We start from the raw sequence: 24,460 nt of genomic DNA, 5'->3' as shown, positions 1-24,460 counted from the left end.
TTCAAATTAGGTAATGGATTGATTTCCTTCAAGGCTGAAATTTGCTCCTTTTTTCTTGTGGTGGATTTTTCTATCATATTCAAACCACCCACCATGGCCTTGTAAATCCAGGGTCTCTTACCTATGTCTGACAGCATAATGTGTTTTTCTATTCTGTTGTTTTGTCTCTTAGCACATAGAAACTGATCTAAACCTAAATTTTATAAAAAAGAGATTAAAAATTCAGCAAATAAAAGATTTACTTATGATTTGGGGGGACAAAAGCAATTTCCCTAAAGATACTTCCTGTTCAATTTCTTAGAGTTAAAAACTCTGAGCTTGAGGATGTCCTTCCCCTGTTTGAGACATTATCTCAAATAACCCACAAGTGTCCCAGATGTGCCAATAACTAAGGGCTCTGTGCCTTTCCCCTTTTTCCACTGAACTGAAGGCTGCCCCCATTCTAAAAGCACTCTACTAACTCCACTAACTCTGGCAGCAGAGCTTCTAAGGATGTCATTTGCTAAACCCATTGAAGAAAAAATAAAAAACAAGGTTCTGTGGTGGTCAAGTTTGAAACATGGTCTCAAACAAAATTAAGAGGTTTTCTTAACCTCAGTACTTGTGAGAACTTTTAAGATGCTTGTGTACATTATGAAACTCCAAACTCACATTTTTTTTTTTTAGAGGATCATCAATGTTTCTCAAACTTCTTTGACCAAAACTGGTTTGTTTCTTTCTGTCTCTCTTTTTCTTTTGCTGAATGCCTCGTCCAGCTAGACTCACATGGGTTGGCACCCATTCCCACAACACTTTTATTTGCCCTTTATTTTATTCATCCTATTTATAAAAACCTGCTCAGCCCCTGGTTGGGGAAGATATTCTGCATCCGAAATTTGCAATTCATGGCTTAATAAGCATTTTGAAATGAATACATATATCCTACTTTGTTTCTTTTACGTTTGTCCTCCAAATCAGGTGAGTGGTTTCTATCTTGTTTTTATAAAGTACTAGGACGCTGTCTGGAGTTCTGATGATGCTGGTAGTCAGTTCTATCTTCATTCACTAAATCCCTGCCTGGAAGGAGAGTTAGATGGAAAGATGAACTGATACACCTAAACAGTAAGAGTTTAGGGCATCAAATTGTATAGTATTAAGCAATAAAGCAATAAAAAGTTGATAGAGGGACTACAGCCAATGATTACTCCTACATGTTCCTAGGTGGCTGCTTAGGAGTGAGGTGACTGTTCCTGGCTCTGCAGCTTGCCTGGTTTTTCTTCTTGCATTGCTTTGTGCGATTCCTCCACTCTGACACGTCTTCTACCTTTTTTCCGCCAGTCTAATTTACATCAGTCCCCCCAGTCCTGGCTCCATTTTTACCAGCCTGACTGGAGCTCCCCCGCCACAGCTCCACCCCCATATTGCTTTGCAGAGCAGGAGGGGTTCTCCCATGGGACTTGGTGCATTGGCTTTATCACTATCAGGACTTGACCTCAGTTTCCTTACCTCTTGAAACAGAGGATTAGAATAGAATATCTTGGTCCCTGTGTCTCTGAAATCCTGTTTTCATGTTATTAGTTCTCATCCTAAATATGTAAGCAAACACTGGCTTTTTTCTGTTTCCTATGCTTCTCTGATCCTTCTGTCTTTCCAATAAGATTATAGTTCCTTGAGGAAAAGGTTCATGATTTTTTTTATGAATTAGTTTATTTTGACTAATTCTAGTGCTGTGGAATAAGTGTTTGCAGAGTAAATGAAGTAATACAATGCTGTTATCTAGTATGACTTTCAGCCGTATCTGCTCCAAGAGGGAACTTTCCTCTGTTAGTTCAATAGTAATTCCACTTCAGTCTGGCTCTTTGCCCCCAGGCGGAAAAAGTACACAGGAGTGTCATAGGATGGGGCTCTACCCTCAAGGCCTTCTTGCCCTTCCCCTAAAACCCTCCAGTGCAGTTGGATTGTCATACACTGCTTAGCGTTTGTCCCCCCACACACCACGTTTCAGTTTTGCTGATTCCACGGTGTGACTTTCAGCCCACTCTGTGCTTAGTAAGCATGGAGAACTGACAAATCCTCTTGATCATCCCTTCCAGTTTTTGGATCTCCACGAGACAACAGATTCACGTGTGGGTTTCTTCCTTGTCTGATTCTCTCTTCATTATTCACACATTTCTCTTTCTCTGTGATCCAAAGTCTCTCCAACATGCCAAATGACCTGGCAACAGCATTGGAAGCCTTGCTTCCCCAGTGGGTGCTAATATTGTGAAACAAGGTACACTACCTTCAGCTGCATCCCCGACCCAGCAGAGACCTATTCTCATAAGGCTGGGTGGAGTAGGGGATTCCTAGGTGCTCTCAAATTCTATTTAAGGAGTTTTCCTTACCAAAGTGCCTGGAAGGACCTGTCTTCAGTCCTCTCCTTGATGCTCCCAGGACGCCTGTCCCTGAAGGAAGGTAGAGGCAGCTTTGGTCCACTGTCCCCTTCACATGCTATGAATTAAAAAAAAAAAAAAAAAAAAAAAAAAAAAGCTACTTGTCTCCCCTTCAGCCCCAGCTCTCTGAGTTTGTTCATTTGAAATGCTGGGCTAGGCACAGGGAAGGAGGCTGCCCCAGTCCTTTTGCTCTTTTTTCCCTTTTCAACAAGTACCTGCTGGTAGTTAGATGAAGCATCAAAGCTGAGGCAGAAAGAAAGCAAAACCAGAGTGTAAGTGGTGCTGTTATGAGAGCTTTCTGTCCCTGCGTATGGGGAGACTCCAGTCTGGGAACCTGTTTGATGTGACCTGCCCACTGTCCCTGGGCAGTTATAGCTGGGGATTCAGCAGATCCTGGGCTCCAGTTGTTCCTGCTGAGGCTCCAGGGGGTGTTGTGTAACCCCAGGTCTCTCTTCAGCAGAAACCCTCAGAGGACATGTGACCATTCTTATTTTAGAAGTTTTCATACACCATCTCTCCAGCCACGGAAACCGGCCATCATCCTTATCACTGATCAACTAGCTACCCCTGGGGTTCCTTCTCAGGAAACAGTGATTCACATTTATTTTCCTTCAGTGGTCATATAGAAAAATGAATAGGCATGGCATCAAGGGAAAACTGCTGATAAAAAAGACAGGACCAGTCTTTTTTTAGGCCTGTGCATTGATTTTGTATTGTTGATAGGGAAAATAATAGGTTATTCAAAAGACTCTGAACCTATAAAAGTCAAATGATTGATTTTCTCTTATGGCAAGGTAGAGGTGGCATTTATAGTCCTGGGGGCAGAGGTCCTTGAGCCAACCCTCAGCCTGCTGGGAAAGTCACTGAATATCCTCCAGGACTAGAAGGTGAGGAATGTGAAAGAGTTTTGCAGTGAAAACTGCGCAGATTAAAGTTCTTTTTGTAAATCCCATGGTTGAGGATGGTTTTAGGAATCCTGCTTAAATGTTCTGAAAGGTGCTAGAGGGGATGCTGGGCTTTTTGACCATTTGTTGATGCATTTAATTATTTAAAATATGTAGTATTTTTAGATGTCACTGGCATGCCACATTTGGGTAAACTGAAGCTGTTTATTTCAAAGAGTAGGCAGAATGGCCTCCAGTATTTATCCTAAGCCTTCAAGGTGAGCTAAAGACTGTTAGCTTAACAGGGCGAATGTTGAAATTTCTTCTGCTCACCAAGGGCAGCTCCTCAGAATAGAAATGCGATGGTAATTGGAAAGGTATTCATCAGATTCCATTTCACAAGGAATTTTCTTGTGTCAAAATCATTTTCAGTAACAAAGGACACACAGCAAAATGCACTAAGTCATTGTTTTCTTTGAAAAGGGCACTGAGTCTAAAACAGAAAGTGGTTACACTGGTGCGGTTTTAACCAATTAACCACAGAATTCAAATGCAACCCAATTTTTACCATTTTGAATGGATGTTTTGTTCCCTGTTTGCACAATCCCATCCCAATTCATCTGAATGATATGGTGGTCACTTCCTGTTCTGAGGTTGTTCTGCTTTTTCCGAAGACATTCGAAACCAAGCTGCTAGATTTCCTGTGTTTTAAGAGTCGTTTCCTGCCTTACAAAGCCCTTGATGCATTTCCCTATCACCAAATAATGGATGTTTCATGTTTTAAAATTTAATTGAGGTGACAGTATTTAATTCTATATGCTTCTAAAATAAAATATATAGATTAATCAACTTGACTCCTTCGGAAACACTTTTCTATAATGAAAAATCAGACAGAATATTGTCTGACCAGTCTATTTTTTTTAATGTTTTGAATACTTTAAAGCAAGTTGATGGCAAAATTTGTGCTTTTGATACTGATTTTAAACAATCTAAAATAGATTTCTGATATATCAATTAACTAATATGAGAATATTAGCTGTTCTTCTACTTTCTGGTCTACATCAATAAAGAAGGAGCTAGGTAAGGTCAGCGATCGGGGTGTATAAATAAGCCTTCTTGCCTCTTCTCTGCCACATTCACAGAGGAACAGAGTGTCTAACATTGTACTTTGGATTGTTTGTTGATTTTTACAAACAGGTGTCTTATTAAGGATTTTGAAAAGAGGCCTTCCGTCACACATCTCCTCGACCATCCATTTATTAAAGGAGCTCATGGGAAGGTTTTATTCCTGCAAAAACGGCTGGCCAAGGTGCTGCAGGAGCAGAAGCAGCTAAACTCTGCTGTTAAAATCAGGTATGGTACTTCATGTCATTCCGCATCCTCCCTCCTGTTATTTAGAAAAACGGCATGTGTTTTGATTTGCCCAGTGTTGTTACTGGTAATGATCACATCCCTGAATTTTGGAGAGTTTCATTTATGTGACATTAAGCACTCCACGCCCAGTGGATGAGCAGGCAGGCTTCAGAAACAAACTGCCCGTTTGTGCTTTTGTGGCTAATTTCTCTCAAATAGCTGAAATCTCACTGTCCTCATGTTTGGTTTGCTCTCGCTAAAAACCAATAGATACATGTATATATTTGTATTTAATAAAAATGCAAATTTTTCTTTTGACCAATAAAGGAAAGCAGCCATGTCTGAGATTATGTGGAAAAATCTTTACTTGGCTGTCATAGACTTGGGAACAGAAATATAGGCTATAAAGTGATTTTTGGAAATTTTACTCTTTAAATTCTAAACATCTTTTTCTTTAATGTGTTCTGAGACTTTTTCCCCTTTTGTTAAAGATCTCTTGGAGTGAATTTAGCATTTTAAAGTGATTTTTTAGCTAGTGTTTATGTTATCAAAGTAACTGTGGTTCTCACCCCTCTTTCCCTCCCTTTTTTAAAGGGTAGATTTTTTTTTTAAATGTTATTTTCTGTGGCAAGTGCATAAAACAGTGTTCTTGGTGAGTCACTCAGAAATAGATTTTTAGTTTCTGTCCAGAGGGTGGCAGAATTTCTCTTTAAGGGAAAAAAAATGCAAATAAACCTACTTCCTCTGCTCAGCAATTATTTGATTTTATAAAACCAGTCAGGGTACAGATAAGCTTCAACTCATTATTATTAAAAGACATCCGAAGTACTGGAGGTGAAGAAAATGAAATAGCACCAGTCACAAGTTCTAGAAATATTCATATATTCTGCAGAAAACTGTTTACAAATCGAAAAGTCAAACACTGGCAACAGCTAGCCAGAGGCAGACTTTCAAGGTAACTATATTTTGTTGATTTTCTCCAGCTAACACCAGATTCCATTTTGGATAAATTTTTCCTACTCTTTCCCCTTTTCTCTGCCATTTCTGTTTCTGTGGCTTGCCTCTGGATAGAGAAACACAGAACAATTCTTGTGCTTGGTGCCTTTTTGAAGCACTGGGAACTTGTGTTTAAGCCCCAGGGAGCTGAAATCCCCTTTCTTCCCTCGCTTTTGTTCCTATACACCAGGAATGGCCCCTACCACCCACCTTCACAGACACAGCACAACCACCCCAAAGGAAAATGAAATACAATAAAACATAAACCAAGCCCCAAACAAAGCTAACACTTAAATACGGTAAGTCAAATCCAGTGTCTCCTCCTTGGCTTCCTGTTCTGAAATCTGCTGCAGAATAGTTTCTAAGACTCCTTTGGAAAGTTACCCAGCGTTTTGTGTTTGTGTGACTTGACCAGACCAGATCTATGTTCGCTTTTTCAAAACTCTTCTCCTTTCACCAACGAGAATTGTATCTCTCTCGTGCTCTCGTTTGTTTCCTCTAATGTCTTTATCTTTGTTAACTCCCTTTGATGTCCAAAGCCTCATAGGTGGCAGAGGCTTCTCATGGGGTCATTATAATCTTGAGTTTCAGTCAGTAGTTTGGGTTTCTTTGAACAGTCACTTAAAAAAAATTGCAACCTCACAAATAGGCATCAATACCTTAAACAACCCTTTCCTTAGGAGGTAGAAAAATTAATTAATTCCAAAGGAAGCACGATGTGTGTAATTGACACTTACCCGGCCACCTTTCCCACATGGTGACTTCCTTTTAGCAACTGGCAAAGAGTTGGCTACCTAGATTTTTTTTTTTTTTTTTTTTTTTTTTTAGTTCACCAGGGAAAACTGTCAGCCATCATTTAATGTTGATAAATGGATATATTTAAAGTTATGAGTTTCCAGTAAAGGTGGGAAAAGCAAAGAATAATTAAGGTAACATAGAATAATTAAGGAGAAAACAAAGAATAATTGCTGAGTGAAGCAAATGCCCATTAATTTTTTTTTTTTTTTCTGCAAAAAGAGGGCCGTGCAGTAGGAAGATGTAGGAATCTAAGACCACTAAGTCTGCCAGGCTTGAATCCCTGCTCACCCACTTACTGGATAAGTTAATTTTTCTTTTCCGAAGTTTCTTCTAAAAAATGGGGATTATTTTAAGGGTTGAATCTTCATGTAAAATACTTAGAATATTGCTCGGAATAGAGTTAAATGTCAACAAATGTTAGTAGTAGGAGTAGTGTACATGGTCTGTTTAATTCTTTTTAACACTAATTACCTCTTGCCCTTAATCCATGAAAAATTCATCTTTTTACCATATAAAATCATGACAATAAATAGAACTCAGGTGTATCAAATGTTAAAGATATCAATTTCTATCTCTTATTCAAAATCTAATTTATTCATTTATTCTTTATAGAGACATTTATGTGTGTAGGCCCTATGCTAAACATGGGTACTACAAAGGGAAATTTGATACAGTTCCTGATAAAAAGCTAATAGTCTGGTGTGTGATATGGATAGGAATCAGATAAGAGCAGCTTACATGAAAAATACCTGGATAAAGAATGCCTGGGGTACCCCTAGAGCACCTGGGAAAAGACACCTACCCAACCTGGGATAGGGATGCTTGGGGAAGGCCCCTGGAACCAGGGGAAGATGGTGCTTGCATTGTCCTGGAGAATGAATGGAAGAAAATTGGGGGAGGAGGTTTTTCTGGGTTGAGGGGAAAGGATGAGCAAAGGGCAAAGAGCAAAGGAGAGAGGGCTGGAAAGAGGCTGGGCTTGGGGAGTTCGGTGAACAATTGGTTGACATCATTGGATCTCAGTGTGGAGTGGGTAGAAGGGGGATCAGGTATGCAGGGTCAGGTCATGATGGGCCTCAGGACCTGTTCCTAAGGCAGGGGAGTCACTGAAGAATTCAAGCAAGGTTGTGTTTCAGAAGGGCGTTCTGACAGCAGCGTGCAGCAGGGACCAGGTGACTGGGTGAGCTGTCGTGGTGGGTATAAGGGCAAAAGGTGTTAGGGTAACAGTATTATCAGGGCTTCATGATGATTGGTTGAGGGAGAGTAGGGACTGAGGAAAGTACATCAGAGCCTATCCAAATGGAGCTGCTTTCCTGTCCTCGTTCACACTGCAATCAAATACAAATAGCCCAACACTAAGAGACAAGTCAAAAAGACTGCTCCCTCTCCCTATCCCATCAAAGGCAATGCCCAGTACTTACAGACATTACACACAGCTTCCAGCTCTCTGCCCACTACAGGATTCCTCAAAGGTTCAAACAGCCCTTCCCACGGCCCCTCTGCCAGAGTGACTTAGATTTTGAGAAGGGATCCAGTGGAGTGAAAGCTAAAGCCCCATGGGAGGCTGCTCCCCCAAAGGCAAAGAAAGTCCTGACCACTTTTAGCACTTTCTTCAGGGGAGAGGGAAGCCTATAACTGCAGGGAAGAAGGCAGGTTTAAAGGATGGGGAAGACTGCACGGGAAGGAAAAGGATCTTATGTAGACGGAGACACTGAGACAGAAGAGAGGAGATAATAGAGGAAGCAAGAGGGAGTGGATCAAGGGTCCAAGAGGAATGTTGGTTGGCCTTAGAGAGAAAAACCTGTAAGTTGGGAACAATGCATAAAGGTTAGAAAAAAATTTGAGGAGATAAAGGAGATACTATGAGGAAGCTCAAGTTGTAAGGCCTTTATCTTTCCAAAACATGGAGCAAGGTGATCTCAGAATTGGGAGTGGGCTTTGGATTCCAGAAAGGTGTTAAATCTTTGAAATAGACATTATGAGGAATATAATAAAGAGTTCACTAATGATAGAGATAACGATTGTTCAAAAGTATGGAAACACAGATGTGGTGCTGGTTGTAATCCTAACAGCTCAGGGAGCTCAGCAGGAGAATTGCAAGTTTGAGTCCAGCCTGGACAACTTAGTGAGACCCTGTCTCAGAATTTAAAAAAATAAATCTAGAGGTGTAAACTCTGGTAAAGTGCCCCTAGGTTCAATCCCTAGTACTGAAAGAAAAGAAAACAAGAACCAATGTGGAAGGCAATTGAATAGCATTCCAGTATAGTGAAGTTAATCAGTGTTTAAGATGATGCATGCAGGACAGAATCGGACACTAGAAACTCTCAGAAAATGTACCATCGCCAACACCACTATTCCCATCTGTCATCTGGGGTGACTTTTAGCAACAAGGAACAGGAGTAGAGAAAGGGGTACTGCCTACATCCCCCAGGGGCGGTGGAATCGGGATCCCTCTGCATGGTGTGGGCTGGCAACAAAAAGACCACACAGACATGGAAGTAATTTTTTCACAAAACGGGGGTGGTGTGGTGAGACGGCTCTGTGACCTTGAGCTTCCTCATAGTATCTCCTTTACCTCCTCAAATTTTCTGAGTATTTTTTTTATCTAACTTTTATGCATCTTTCCCAGCTTATAGGTTTTTTCTCTCTAAGGCCAACCAACCTCCCTCTTGGACCCTTGATCCACTCCCTCTTGCTTCCTCTGTTATCTCCTCTCTTCTGTCTCAGTGTCTCCTTCTACATAAGATCTTTTTCCTTCCCCTGTGCAGTCTTCTCCATCCTGCTATCATGCTAGAAGGCGAGAGAGCAAAGATAAAGCATACACTGGGAATCCCTTTATTTATAGGGAAATTAACAAAGAATTCTTAATAGAATGTTCTTCACCAAATTAGGAAGGGAATGGCTGGTCTAGCCCCAATGGGTAATGCGCAGGTCCAGAGCCATGAAAAAGCAGACTTCTTTATCAAGCAGAGGTGGAGGCCACCTGCATCATACAGCCCACAGCATGCCATGCCAGACCAACACCCCCTTGGCTCAAGGCTGAGAGAGAATGCTTAGCATAGCTCATGGGTGGTCACCCACAAAGGGGATTGTGTGGTCTTCTCCAGGGTGGAGCTTGGCTTCAATGGACCTGATGGGTGGACAAAAGAAAGACAGTCAAGCTGTTGTGGTGCAGGTCACTCAGAAAACACACCAAGTCCCAGTTTTGTCCAAATTGAAGAGTCTTTATTTAGCCAGCCGGCCGGAGCCTACTCCCTGCAGGATGCATAACTATCTCTACAAGGAATAGCCCTGAGCCTGAGCATTTTAGGATATTTAAAGGCAAATCTGCAAAACCCACATCCGGGTTGACATAGCTCAAGCAAGCAGTTACAGAAGCTAAAAAATCTGTTAGCAGAACAACTCAGTCAACTACATCGTGGGTCCGAGCAGGTGCTAGACAACCATCCAGCAGGTAGTCAGCGGGGGTGAGAATCTACTTCAAAGTCATATAGGTCACCAAGACCACCATATCCTGGGATGAGTACATTTTGTGGGGTACAGAGTACAGAAGACAATATATGTATATTTTGAATTTAGCGGAAAACAGCTTTCATTTTGTTTTCTCAGAAATGGGCCCCACAGCTGTCTCTTCACGGGAGCAGTAACAGAAATATTAAGGTGGAGACTAGAACAGTTGAGATGGAGTCCCTGCGGCCATACCTGCTTGCTTGTATGGCCGTACACACTTGCTCATATAGCCATAGTGACTCTATTCTTGCTACTTCAGCAAGGAAGGAACTGTTACAAGTGATCAGGTAGTTTTACCAAAGTAATTGCTATTTTGTGTTGCCAAGTATGCTATGCTTGGTAACTATTAATGGGTACAGAGGTGTGGCTTTCCCACGGGAGAAGCATTTCTTACATGATATGGAGTCTCAGGGTAAAATGGAGTCTGTTTGGTAACTGCTCATATAGTCTGGCCCATAACAAAGCAAGGTTAGCAAACAATCCTTGTGGTCTCTAGAAGAACTGTGAAGAAGGTGAAGACAGGCTTATTGACTTTGAGGCTGAGCCCTGTCCTGGTATTGATGGTTACCATGGAGACAAAGAGCCGAATGAGAGGAGGAAGATGAGAAATGGGAGAGTAGAACTGAGAGCTTAGGAACTTTTGAGAGATAATTAGGAACTTGGCAAAGCTGAGTTTACAGACAGCTTCAGTACAGAAGAAATAAAAGTTTTTCAGGTGTTGACGAGTTGAGGAACCTTGAGATCAGAATGTGAGAAGAATGAACAAAGCTATTGGTGAGAGATGGGAAAACCAAGGGTTGAAGCAGGGGAGGGGTAGAGAAGGGAAACTTGGGCCAGATGCCAAAGAGGATGACCTCAGAGGGTGATGGGAGTGGTTTAAAAGGGAGAGACTGGATAGGGAGGACAGTGGTAGGCATCCAGAGCAGGAAATGTACGCCCCCTCAGTGAGCAGATGGGAGATGGTGCTAGACAGGAGCCAGGTGGGAGATGGGGCTGGACAGTGTGGCCCATGAAATGCCATGAAATGGCACTCAAGAATACTCCAGACAAGGCTTGGAGTCATGGGGAGCTTGAGCATGGTACAGTAGAAGGTGCACCGTGCCTGAAGGAAGGAGGGCTTGTCCTAAGGCCCCAGCTCACCTCTTCTGGGTCTAAGCTTTTCTGAGTATAGCAGCTTTTTGGAAAACCTGGCTGAGATTCATTCCTGTTTCACTACATGTGTATTATAGGTGTGTGTGTGTGTGTGACTATATCTATGTAGCTCTATAGAGGCACCTATGGAAAAGTGATATTTGGCCATTCCCTGATGCTGATGATGGTATATGCATAACCCCACTGGAATTTCATTTATTTGGTTTAGGTACAATAAAGCAGTTATGGTTCCAAGGCTTACTCTCTTAAAGGAGGTTAAAAAGCTTTAAAATTCTGTGAATAATACTTGGAGGTTACATTGTTACTTAATCTGTTAGGGATGCTTTTAAACAATTTGGTCATTTCCTTGATGTCAGTTCCTATTTCCTTGACCTTCAAAAGGACTTCTTCCCTAAACTAGTTTTGCAAAACCCTGAATTCATTAATATTACCTGCTATGTCATCTAACCATTAAAGTTTAGAGAAGCCGACTTGGAAACATGCATTTTATCACTTTATAAGAGTTCTTGAGAGAAGAGAAACCACTCTGTGGAATATGAATGGAGGCAGGGAAGGCCTGATTGGTTGTCATGACCATGAACTCAGCTGTGAGTCTCAGTAAAATGACAAGCATGTCATGCCCCTGCAGGTGACTTGGGGCTTGCTGGGACTGCAAATATTAAACCCTCAAATGCCAAGGGTCTACTGTAAGAATTACTTGGTAGAAGAATTGGTGCTGTTTTTTTTTTTTTTTTCACCTGCTCTGTTTAATGGATTTTTGGTTCTGCCCTTGTAATTTGCCTGAGGCTGATTAAAACAATGACTTCAGTTATTTCTTTTCAACCTGCAGCAGTGACCTTTAAAAATAGATTTCTGACTGCTTACTTGCTGAGCTTTCCCCAATCAGTCTTGCTCACTCACCTGCAAATGTGTGCACATGCACAGGCACACCCATGCATACCCACATAGACAGGCTATATTCTGTATACTGAGGGTTCCTGGGTTCCCATGTACATGAATGACTCCCAGATGATGGCTTCACAATGTGCTGAAGTTCAACACATAGGAAGTTAAAGATCCTCCTGTTGCCCCAACAGAGAAGAAATAAGTCTGTATCCTGATAGGATTAGGATCTGCTCTCGCTGTCTTTAACTGAGAGAATGCATTGATGTTTAATTTTCTTCTGTTGTCACTGACTTTTGCTGCCTAGAGAAGGTGGGTATATTATCAAATCCTGTTTATTATAATTGATGATAAAATGCTGATTTATCATAATTCTGGCTACTAATGTGCTTAGATGAAAAATGGTGTTACTATGATTTCTATTTTTATATCTCTGTATTATAATGTTTGAGAGATATGATCTGAAGTTTGGGGTTAAGATATAGCTCATGTAGTTAAAGGTATCAGGGTGGCATTTCTGTCCATAGTTGACTGTCAGTAGAATAGTCACATGTAGATGGTGTGTCGTTGTCATTCTCTTCCTAGGTTCACAAATAATTTGGGAGAAGTATTCAACATCACTTACTGGGGTAGCAACTTTCCTCTATGCTCGGTTTTGGTATTCTCGTTCTGTATACCAGGATTTCAGGGTTAAGGGAATGGTCCCTGGGCTCTGTCCATGGCCATGAGCCTTTGTCTTAGAGTCTTGCGGGCCACCCCCATTGAGCTCGATCCTTCTTCCTCGTTTCCTCTCTTCTTTATCCCCCTTTTTGCTCCAGCCTCCATAGAGGTTACTTCTTCTGTATCTGTAATGTGGTGGGAGTATTAGTCATTGCATTAGTCAGCTTTCCTCACTGTGACCAAAATATTTCACTGAGTGGTTTGAAGGAGGGAAGGCTGATTTTGACTTAGGGTTTCAGAGGTTTTAGTTCATGTTCAGCCAGCTCCACTGCTCTCGGGTGAGGCAGAACATCATGGCGGAAGTGTGGGGTGGAGGAAATGCTCAGCTCCTGGCAGCCAGGAAGTCAAGAGTTGGGGGGCAGGGAGACCAAAGGTCCAGAGAGAAGACAAACCCTTCCAGAGCACAACCCCAGTGACCTTCTTCCTCTAACTAGGTCCCTGCTCCTAATCCCTTCAGCTATCAATGAATTAATCCACTGACGAGGTCAGAACCCTCATGATTCCTTCACTTCCCCACAGGACCACCTCTGGACACGTGAGACTTGGGGACATTTCAGATTCAAACCATTACAGTCATTCTCTAGTCCTTCCAGTTCCACCTTTGGATGGAGGGGGAGGGCTCTGAACTGGATTTGGAGCTTAGGCAGAGGTGACCTTCATGACCCTGCCACAGGGTGATTGTCTAAAAGACCACAGTGTGAAGAACAACTTCTCACTAGCATGTGGCTTAGGTTAGAAGAATTTGTTTCCCTTCCCTTGTTGAGTAATGATTTAGAACACTTCCTCCGTTGCTTTCTCCTCCATCATTGTTGGGGAAGGAGAATACCATGTCCTGCCTGACCTGTGTGAAACTCTTGCAGCCCTGTTTGTTCCTGCCTGTAAAGGCATCTCCACATAGGTGGCAGACAGGGAGAAGCTAAGGGGTAAGGAGTCATTTGGGGGCAAAATCATTCATAGGACCAGAAGCTGAAATAAAAATGTTGCCAGGCCCTCTGATGGTTGTAGAGGACATTCACATAGTATTGGTTTAACCATAGTGCAGGTGTAGAGATTGAACAATAGGGAAAGCTGCTGTACTTCAGGAATTCATTGCATGGAGTAGCTCCTCCAGCATCTGGACTACTATGCTGCCCTCCAAAGCCCCTTTCCTACACATGGGCTGGGTCAAAGGCATTCCAGGTAAGACCCCCATCTCCTATGCCTGCTGTTATCTTAAGGGAACTCCATCTCTGGCTCTGTCTTACCCATTCTGTTCTTGCTCTTCACTCACTTCTTTGGATTTGATGTTTCATACTCAGTTAGGCCATGGACTCAGACACCAGTTCCCCTTTTACTTCAGTCCTGAAACCTAAGTCAACCCCACTTTATACCCTGACCCGCCACTATTACACCAAACCCAAACTCCAGGTAACAGTCCAAGCCAGAGCTTATCCTCTAAGGTTCGACCCCCTAACTCCATTTATTCTAGAAGCTGGGATTGACAGTCAGTAGGACCTCATAAACACAAGTAGGAAAAGCAATAGACTTTCCTGGAAATTGAAAATAACTTTGGAGCCATTAAAACTATAATGCCTTACCATATACTCTTGACTTAACAGAATGCCTTTTGATATTTATTTATCCATTTGCATATCCCTCTACATATCTCCAAACTTTGAAATATTTAATCTAAGTATGTTTTTTTGTTGGTGCTCTGTAATTTTTGCAGTTTAAAGGAATTTCATCAAAAGTCAGCAATAGATGCTATTCTCAAGTAAGGCACTAGGTGGCGCATGTGAATTTTAAGGAAAATTTAAGTTTGTAGTTACCAGTGACAATACATCATTTAATGCAGGAAAAATTTTAAAATCTTTCAACTAAAAATAGAGAAATATAAGCAATATAACAGCTTTATAAATATATGTAAAGTCCAAGATAAGGTTTTCCAAAAGAGATAAAAGTTGGAATCAATAATGTTTTTTCTTTTCTGTAGACCCTCTAAATCATAGAAGGAAGAAAATTAAAGCTGGCAACAATTTTAATGGGGACATTAGTTGTTGGGGAAGGCAGATAGGGATATATCTATATAGCTATATATATATATATATATATATATATATATATATATATATATATCTTTATATTTTATATTTTATATATATATGTGTTCATATAGAGATAAATGGATTTTTTTTTTTTTTTCTGGCTGGAAAAGTAGTTGTCTATCAGCCTGGGAATATCTTGCATCCTATATCAGTGTCTAGATTGCCAGCTTCAACTTGGGGAACAAATAAGTCTGAAGAATTTAACTTCCCATAAGCAGGGAAAGATATCGTACACTACTAAATCTCTGGGTAAAATATTTTAAATGCTATCTTTTATTTATAAAATATCATTGAGGAAGATTTTTGTGAGCATTGAGCTCAGATTTACAAAAAAGCATCTGCATGATTCTTGTAGTTATATTTGACAGACAGACATAAAGATTGCTGTGGTACACAAATAATCTGCTATGGGCCCCAAGGAGACCAATTTTGATCATGGTGATATTGGATTGTGTATGTTCACACTGAAAATCAACTTTCTACTAGAGTATTTTTATCTGCAAGATTTCAGGTGAGATTTTGTTAGTGCTTCCACTTTAGTTGGCTATAAAAATATCATCCAACATGAAGCCTGACATTCCTGCATGCAGTTCAGGCTGCCTTTAAGTACAGGTCAGTAGTGATGGGAGTGTTTTCCAAAACCCAGGGATGTTTTCCAATGGTTCAGTGATATTTTGAATTCTGATTTCCTTTCTCAATCTGCCTGTTACTGTTTACCTCTGAGCATCCTGAGATGGTTGCTTCTTTATATTCCATCCAGAGTATTTATTTGCTCTTCGTGGAGTGACAGATTAAGAGTGCTTACTCCATCTTGACTGGAACCAGATCTGTGGGCAATTTTTAAATTCCTATTTTTTTTTTGATCAAATTATATGTAAAATAAACTCTAACTTAGCTTATTTCATATAATTATAAGATAAGAATTTATGAAGGAGATTAACTAGCTGAATTTAATTTAATGCAAATTTAATTGCTCCATTAATAAATGTTGCATTATTTTGCTTTATGATGAACTTTATGCAAAAAAAGAACTCAAATTTATGTGGAGGAGAGTTTGGACAGAAATGTGCACTCTCCTGTTGTCCTGTTTAGCAAAATGGCTAGCTAGCAGCAGGAAGCAGCTCTGAATAATAGTGAAAATCTGTATTTAAAACCAATTTCGTTTCTCTTTATGTCCCCAATATGCAAGGACATAGATCAATAAATTGTTCTGTTGATAATTTGAAAAATGCTTAGGTTATAAATTTGGTTTTATTAAACAAAATTGTCATTCTAATTTGTACCTTATATGAATTAGCAGTAAAACCAGTTCTAATAGTAGAAGTGACTAATAGCATGATTCAAATATGCCTTCTTTAAATGTATCAGTGATGGGGATTGGAAATTAAGATTTAATTTAAGAGGCTAGAAAAGAAAAAAAAGTCAATGTTCTATTTGCCCATTTTTATTGTGTTATAAGCCCAAGACTCAATATGCAGAGCTGATGAGTTTGCTTCTTCCTTTTTATTTTTTCCACTTACTTTTGTGAAATGCATGTAGCCAAGGGTGAGGTGTATGTTCCCATTCCATGACTTCCATGTGGCACTTACAGTGAAACAAAGCTAGCTTCTGGGAACTGGCTAGATAAGATCTTGACCACGGGTGACATCTTCTTATGCTGTGATGATGTTGGACCTGAAAGTTGGCTGGGAAGAACCCGGCCATGATCCTTCTCTATTGGTGGGACATGGAGGTTATTTTACATGTAATTTTGCTTAATTAATGGTGTTCTGAGTAATGTGTGGAGTTATGCAAATTTATTCCATATTTTTGACAAGGATGTAAGAATAGGACTTGGTGCATTTTTTCAGCCTTTGTGCATCTTTTATATCCATGACTGACTGTAACTGTTTTTACAGACTCCTGAGAGAGTGAGAGAGAGAGAGAGAGAGAGAAGAGAAACAAGTCATGAACGATTCTATTTATAAATGAAGAAAATTGAGATGTTAATCATTAAGGGATTTGCTAAATATTCCACACTACATTACTCTCAAGCCTGAGACTAGAACCCAGAGCTCTTAACCTCTAGGCCAGTGCTTCCCCCAACACCACATGGAGTAGTGATAAGTTTATGAAGGGAATTATGAGAAGACCCAATTTAACACTGAATTAATTTTAAACCCTGAAAAGCTATATTTTGATATGCCAAAGGCAATTGTTATTTATTACCAACTAAGTTTTTTAAATGCATGGTGAAAAATGTCCCCAAGAGAAAATCCCAACATATATACAAAAGGACATATTTAAGGACATAGAGTTTGTTTCTTGTAGAAAAACAAAACAAAACAAAACAAACAAACAAACAAAAACCTGGAATCAGCCTAAATATCGACTAATATAGGACTAGGTAAATGAGTTGGTATATATTTACATGATTAAAGTGACCGACTAGGTAGGTAGTTTTAAAAATCATTGTGTTAGATGAAAACAAGCCTGAAGAATGAAATCCACAATATGGTGTCATTTTTATAATGGAACAAAGAACCTATATATTATTCATGGATACATATATAGATTTTACCAATATTTAGAAATAGACTGGGAAGATGTCTACCAAACAGTGGCCACCTCACTGCAATGGGACAAAGGTCATAAAGGGGTTTCAAATAAGCGAATAAGATAAAATGTAAACTGATCAATTCTTTGGTTTTTACTGTATTCTCAGAGTTTGCTTTAAAAATATCTAACTGAGTTGGGGATGGTGCTGGCAGATCAGATGAAGGGACCTGGAAGGAAGGGAAGCACCTGTGATTGTACCCCAGTGAAACTCGATGCCTGAAATGAAAACAGAAGGCAGAATGCCATACGTGAAATTCCTTCCTATTAACATCTCAGGATTCTCATGACTTGGCTCTTTTTATATGAAATATTGCACATGGGTTGATAGTGATCTTACCACACCAACCAGGAAAGGCATGTAGGAGTGGTTTATTCCTGGAAGTGCTGTGGTTAGATTTTAAGGAAAGTAAATATATGTGATGGGCGGGCCCATTTGGTAATACCCCCCACTTGGCAGGAGAGAGAGCTACCACCTCCCACTGGTAGCTCCACAGGGAGAGCCTGGGCATCTGCACTCGGCTTATTCTTTCTCTCTCCATCTCTGAAGTCTCTTAACATGTCATGTGACAACATTGGGAACGAGCCATCCTCATTAAAACCTTCTGCTATGTTATTTACTGCCTGAATGCCAATACTCTCTTGATACATTTCTAGGCATGAGAGGATGCATACCAGGGGACCCTATCATGTGCAGGATGCTGAAAAATACTGCCTCGAGGATGATTTGGTCAATCTCGAGGTCCTGGATGAGGTACTGAATATTTAGTAGACAGTTCTCATTGAAGGCGTTTGTTGCATGTGAATGGTTTGACCTTTCTGTCGTAGACCATGTTCTTCTAAGGTCATTTGACAATTTAATTGTATAGCCATGGGGTGAAACTCAGGGAGCATTCGGTTGCTGTGACTATGATCCTGTTTGTTTTCATTTAGAGCCCCTACAGTGATGAAGAGAAAGAATTTAGATTTTTCTTATAAAGCCCATTATATGACAGGGCTAGATGATGGATTCTATCCCTGAAATTATTTTCTGCCTAATAAAAAATGGCAATTAACCCTCAAGATAGTTGTTTGTTCTTCATTAAGAGGCACTTCATTTAGGGAAATAGTGAAGTTAATATAGCTCACATTCTAAAGCTGAATACTGTGATAATCCTCATTTAAAATATGCACATTTAATAGAGCCGTTAATTGTGCTGGACCTGCTTCTGCTGAGTCTAACTCTTGGGAGCTTTAATTTCAACGACTGAATCACTAATGCATAATGTCAAAGTGTTCAATTCCATATTCCTACCACCTAGATTTTAAGTGCAATGCTTTGAGAAATGAAATTACAATTTTTTCTGTACTTTACCATAGGGATAGCCTAACCAAATTCTAAATAGAACATTTTGATTGGGTAAGACAAGCTTTTTTTCCCAATAACAAATAAAATTTTTGTTGACTATTTCAATATCCTTTAACAACTTCTAATTTTTTCAGTATATCCCTATTTTTCTTCTTTCAAGACAAATATCTGTGCCATTTTAGTGACTTGAGATCAGTAGGATCATTGTATAATTTCAATGAACTACTTCAATCTTTTAGAGAATAATATTCTTATAGGAATAAATTCGTTGTTATTTTTAGAATCTCTAGCTTGGTTGAATATAATGTCTTCTGCTCTCAATACCTATTTTCCACTTCTCAGGAAACAATTATTCATCACTTGCAGAAGCGTTATGCCGACTCACTGATTTACACATATGTTGGAGATATTCTAATTGCCTTAAACCCCTTCCAGAATCTAAGCATCTACTCTCCACAGGTAAGGAATACTTTAAGAGCATGTGTTAGTCAGTTTTTTTTTTTTTTTTTTTTTTTTTGCTGCTGTGACTAGAAGACCTACCAGAGCAATTGTAAAGGAGAAGATGTTTATTTAAGGGCTCACGCTTTTAGAGGTCTTGTTCCATAGACAGCAGGCTCCATTCCTCAGGGCTCAAGGTGAGACCGAATATGATGGCAGAAGAGTGTGGTGGAGGGAAACAGCTCACATGATGATCGGAGAGCAGAGAGAGAAAGAGACTCCACTTGCCAGATACAAATATATACCCCAAAGGCATACCCCTGGGATTCACTTCCTCTAGCCACATCCTACTGGCTTTCAGTTACCACTCAGTTAATCCATCAGGGGATTAATTTATTGATTGGGTAAACCTTCTTGCATTGCTTCAGACATGAGTTTTGGGGGGATAGCTCACATCTAAGCCATAACAGAGCATGTCTCCTTGAAGAAATTCAAAATTACTAAAGCTGGCCTGCGGTTGTTGCTTAGTGGTAGAGTGCCTGCCTAGCATGCATGAGGCCCTGGGTTCAATCCCCAAGGCTTATATCAATTGGTCAATCAATCAAATTAATAATAAGTAAAATCACACAAGCAAATGAAAAGAAAGATGATGTGGTAATAAAATCAAGCCACCCTAGAGGTATATATACTCCAAACTGCAAATAATAATGCAACATACTAGAAAGGTATGGAGGGTAACTTTTTAAAGCAAGCTGCAACAATAGCTAACAATTATCAAGTGCTTATGACGTGCCAGGCACTGGGTTGTGATCATTTCCCACAACTCTGTGACATAGGTGCTATTTGTAAGCCTGTCTGGCAGATGAGGAGACTTAGCACAAAGAAGTTAATGCCTTGGCACAGGCTCCCAAGAGCTGGAATTTGAACTCGGACCTGCAGACTGCAAAGCCTTCCTGAGACAGCAAGTTCCTACATAAGTAATACAACCTTGGTTTCCTGGGCAACAGATGGTGAAAGCATTAGATGGTCCAGTGGACCCTTAGAAGTTTCCTTTAAATTAGTTACTGTTTTCTTCAGTTTTCCAGGCTCTATCACGGGGTGAAGCGCATCTCGAATCCCCCCCACATATTTGCATCAGCTGATGCTGCTTACCAGTGCTTGGTTACTTTCAGCAAAGACCAGGTAGGGACCCAACTTCCTTTCCTACCAGGTACCCTTCAGCTCCTGAATCTTCCTGGAACCTTTCCATTCTGCTGCTGAGGCTGCAGGAAATGGGAAATGAAATCGCAGCTCAGGGCAGCTGCAACACTGATAAGGCCACAATAGCAGGAGAAAGCAAAGCCCGCTTGGAGAAATGTGAAACATTCACACCAAGAGCACTCACCTCTCATACTAAGTAATAAAGTTTCTAATACAAATACTATATTTCACCACATAATCATTGAAGATTTATGCCAAGGGTTGTATGTGTTTGTGTGTGTTTTTCAAAAAGTTAGGATACAACCATTATGTGATTCTTTTTTTTCTTTTTTTTAAAATTATGCCAGTATTACTCTAAATATAATTTATTATTAAACTGTCTTTCGTTTAAGATTAGGATGCACAGAATACTCGCAAATATACATTAAAATGGAATAGTCCAAATGGGTCATTTTTTCATGACAGTTTAATGAACATTTTTTGTGTCTGGAAACAAAAGTTAACATTAATTGTTATTGATTTGTGCATTACAGTTGAAATATTACACTTGAGAAAATTTACTACAGTGTTGCAGAATATAAACTTAGAAAATTTAATTATCTGTGTCTAAAGATTCTGCACCGCTATCACTGGTAAATCTGATACCTCATCTTTGATATTGTTCATATAAGATGTGTTTACTGTGAGTACTGCAGTGCTCTAAACCAACCACACAAGTTGAAAGTCACCTTTCAGAAATACACTGACAATGTGCACGCACTGCCCTGAGAATCCCAGGCTTCAGGCTCGCAGTGCATGAGAAGACAAACATGCATCCATACACCACTGGTGAACTCATTGCTCTCTTTACCTTTTAAACAACATGAGAAATAGAATTGTACCTCATGATGATTATGGAATGAAAGGTTCTAAAGCAGTTTTTTTTTTTTTTGTACCAGGAATTGAGTTCAGGGGCATTCAACCACTGAGCCACATCCCCAGCCTTATTTTGTAATTTATTTAGAGACAGGGTCTCACTGAGTTGCTTAGCTCCTCACCATTGCTGAGGCTGGCTTTGAACTCAAGATCCTCCTGCCTCAGGCTCCTGAACCATTGGGATTATAGGAACGTACCACCCATAAAACAATTTTTAGACTGAAAAAATAGGTGCAACAGTTATGTGATAGTGATGATCATGTGGTGAAAAACGGTATAGTGAGAACATGATTACATGACAATGATAATAATAGTATAGAAGGGCTTAAATGAAATTCCTTCCTATTCAGGCCTCAGAATTTTCATGACTTGGACCTTTTCACATGACATTTTGCACTTGGGTTGCCAGTGATCTTGCATCACACTGTTTAGCTGGGCTAAGACTGAATGAGCTTTAAACTCAATGCCAGTTCACCACAGATTTTACTCACCCTTTAACCCTCCGGCTTCCCATTCATCTTAGTGATACATCCTACATTTGACCACTCCTTTACTCTCAACAGGTGTATTTTCTTTTGTTTCTTTATTCTGTGTGAGATGTGATCTAATTTGGAGTGTAGATTTTATGAGAAAAATCACCATGTGTATATTTCCTAAGACCTGCAAAATCCGAACTTGGGGTTGTTGAGAAATAAATAAAATTACAACAATACAGGTTATAAAATGGAATGCATGGATTCACTGTAGGTTAGAAACTTGGTTTCTCCAGATTCTTACTGCTCTCAGAGATTTGTGAAATGTCCATAGACTTCATGGAGAGGAAGTAAATGGAATGAGATAATGTAGTTTTCAAGTTAAAAAGTTACACCCACTGTGCTGTATTTTTTTCTTTTTTCCTGACACTAAATGTGTGTTTTCCAAACTAATCAATTTTCCAGTTCTCTGACATCAACTGGGCATCCTACAATTCAATTCAATTCAATTTAGTTCTGACATTATCTATCTGGAATTAGAATCTACAGGTTAAGGGCTCAATCCAACAAAACTGCCCTGATTCAGAAACCAGCCTCAAATGGAGTAGCCAGGCATCTTACAGTTCTACCAAACCAAATGCAAATTCAGGGGTCACCAGGACCCCCCTCAGGTTTGCTAATTCACTAGAACAATTCACAAGATTCAGGGAAATACTTAAGTTTACTGCTGTATTATAAAGGGTACGACCTAGTACCAGACACATGGGAGAGATGCAGAGGGCAAGCTACAGGGGGAGGTGCATCTGTTCTGGACAGCCCTCCCTATACTCCATGTGTTCATCATCTTAGAAGCTCATTGAAATCATTGTTCAAGAGTCTTCATAACTCAATCTCCAACCTCGTTCCCCTTCCCGGAGTTTGGGAGGTAGGGCTGATGGTTCCCACCCTCTAATCACCTGCTTGGTCTTTCTGGTGACCAGTCCCCTCTAGAAGCAGCCTAGATCCCTCACCTTGAATCACTTCATTAGTAAACTGAGGTGTGATTCAAAGGAGCTCCTTGTGAATAACAAAAATGCTCCTATCATTCCGGCTACTCAAGAGATTCCAAGGGTTTATGCCAGAAACCAGGGACGAAACCCAAACTTTTTATTATGCCACAGCCACTCATTTCCTTTATGCATGAAGAGTTCCTAGAAATGAATTATAAAAAGGTCAACAATGCAATAAAAAATAGGCAAAGGATATGGATAGGTTGTATAAGAAAAATACAAATGACCTTAAGCATATGGAGAGATGCCCAACATTACTCTAATAAAAGAAATGCAGATTAAAATTGCTCTGAGATTCCATTTTTTAACCTATCAGGATGGCAAAGATCCAATCTACTGTGTTAATGAGGCTGTAGGAGGGCAGGCATTTTCATACATTGGTACAGTCCTTAAGAAAGCAATTTGGCAGTATCTATCAAATTTATAATGAATAACCCCACTTCTCAGCATTTATTCTGTAGATGAACCTGCATATAAATATAATGACCTGTGTATAGCATTAGTCATTGAAACATTGTTTGTAATGACAGAAGAAAAAAAAAAACCTCAAGTATATCAAGAAACAGATTAACGTACATCTGTACACTGAAATGACAAGTAGCTGTGCCCAAGGTTGAAGAAGCTCTCCATGTACTGAAATAGAAAGATTTGTAGGATAGATTTATTGCTTGGTGAAAAATCGAAGTATACAACAGAGGATGTTATATGAAGACCACGGCTGAATGTACAAGTTGTTTCATGGCCCTGAATTCTTCTCTCTATACTCCATTTCCCATGTCAGTGCATTGTCATCAGTGGAGAAAGTGGCTCAGGGAAGACGGAAAGCGCCCACCTGATTGTTCAGCATCTGACTTTCTTGGGAAAGGTATTGACTGACCTGCTTTGTGTATCATGGCTAGGAGTTCCTGCAGAGCAGCTGCCTGTTTCATAAGTGGTGGCAGTACTGCTTTTTATTAGGGGTTACATAAAAACATTCCATCTTTGTTACATTTGCCTCCTGGGAGCTCATCCTCTTAAGATGTCAGCATGCCAACCTTGTTTCACATAGGGAGGAAAATAATGCCAGTGCGAACTCGCCAGATTAGTGGCTATTAATTTTTCATGTTTTCAGTGTAATAGAAACATGGAGCTATTAAGTTGTAAAAGTGATTAAACACTATGAACAGATCAGGGAGAGCTGCTACGGGAATGGGAGGGATGGAAAATGAACATCTTTGGCAAAAGTTAAGGGAAATGAACGTTTAAGTTTGGTGAAGTGGACATTGAAGAAACAATTGCAGAATTAGCCTAGTGGTTGCTGATACTCAGAATTAATGTGTTATATAACTAAAGAATTTCAGGAATATATATATATATATATATATATATATATATATATATATATATATATATATATTTACTTAGTAGAAGAGGCTAAGTGAAGACTATAATGAATGACTGAGAAAAATTATGGCATCTATGTATTTAAAGTTCTGTTTAAACTGTTTTGCATTTTACCTATCAAAGATTGTAAATGAGATACAGCAAGATTTCAAAGCTACTGTCCTCACCTAGCCTAATCTGATTCATACCCACCTGGTGAGTTGCTCATTGGAGAAAGTGATGTGGGCAGTTGTGGCTAATCCCCCCAAATGGTGCTCTTTGGAAATAGTGTG

The 24,460-nt window shown here is 39.9% G+C and overlaps 1 protein-coding gene across 1 annotated transcript in view; it reads left to right on the top strand.

Annotated features, from left to right (window-relative positions):
- The window catches only part of Myo3b (myosin IIIB), a 408,160-nt gene that overhangs the window by 133,149 nt on the left and 250,551 nt on the right, over positions 1-24,460 (top strand). The window contains exons 9-13 of the mRNA XM_077110313.1: positions 4,493-4,648; positions 18,040-18,136; positions 19,073-19,189; positions 20,246-20,350; positions 23,587-23,670. Coding sequence (XP_076966428.1) covers positions 4,493-4,648; positions 18,040-18,136; positions 19,073-19,189; positions 20,246-20,350; positions 23,587-23,670 — 559 coding nt within the window. The remainder of the gene's footprint in view (positions 1-4,492; positions 4,649-18,039; positions 18,137-19,072; positions 19,190-20,245; positions 20,351-23,586; positions 23,671-24,460) is intronic.

Source organism: Callospermophilus lateralis, chromosome 9 (genome assembly GCF_048772815.1).
Source record: "Callospermophilus lateralis isolate mCalLat2 chromosome 9, mCalLat2.hap1, whole genome shotgun sequence".
Taxonomy (NCBI): domain Eukaryota; kingdom Metazoa; phylum Chordata; class Mammalia; order Rodentia; family Sciuridae; genus Callospermophilus; species Callospermophilus lateralis.
Note: the sequence above shows the minus strand (reverse complement) of the source record. Positions and strands in the feature narration are given on the sequence as shown.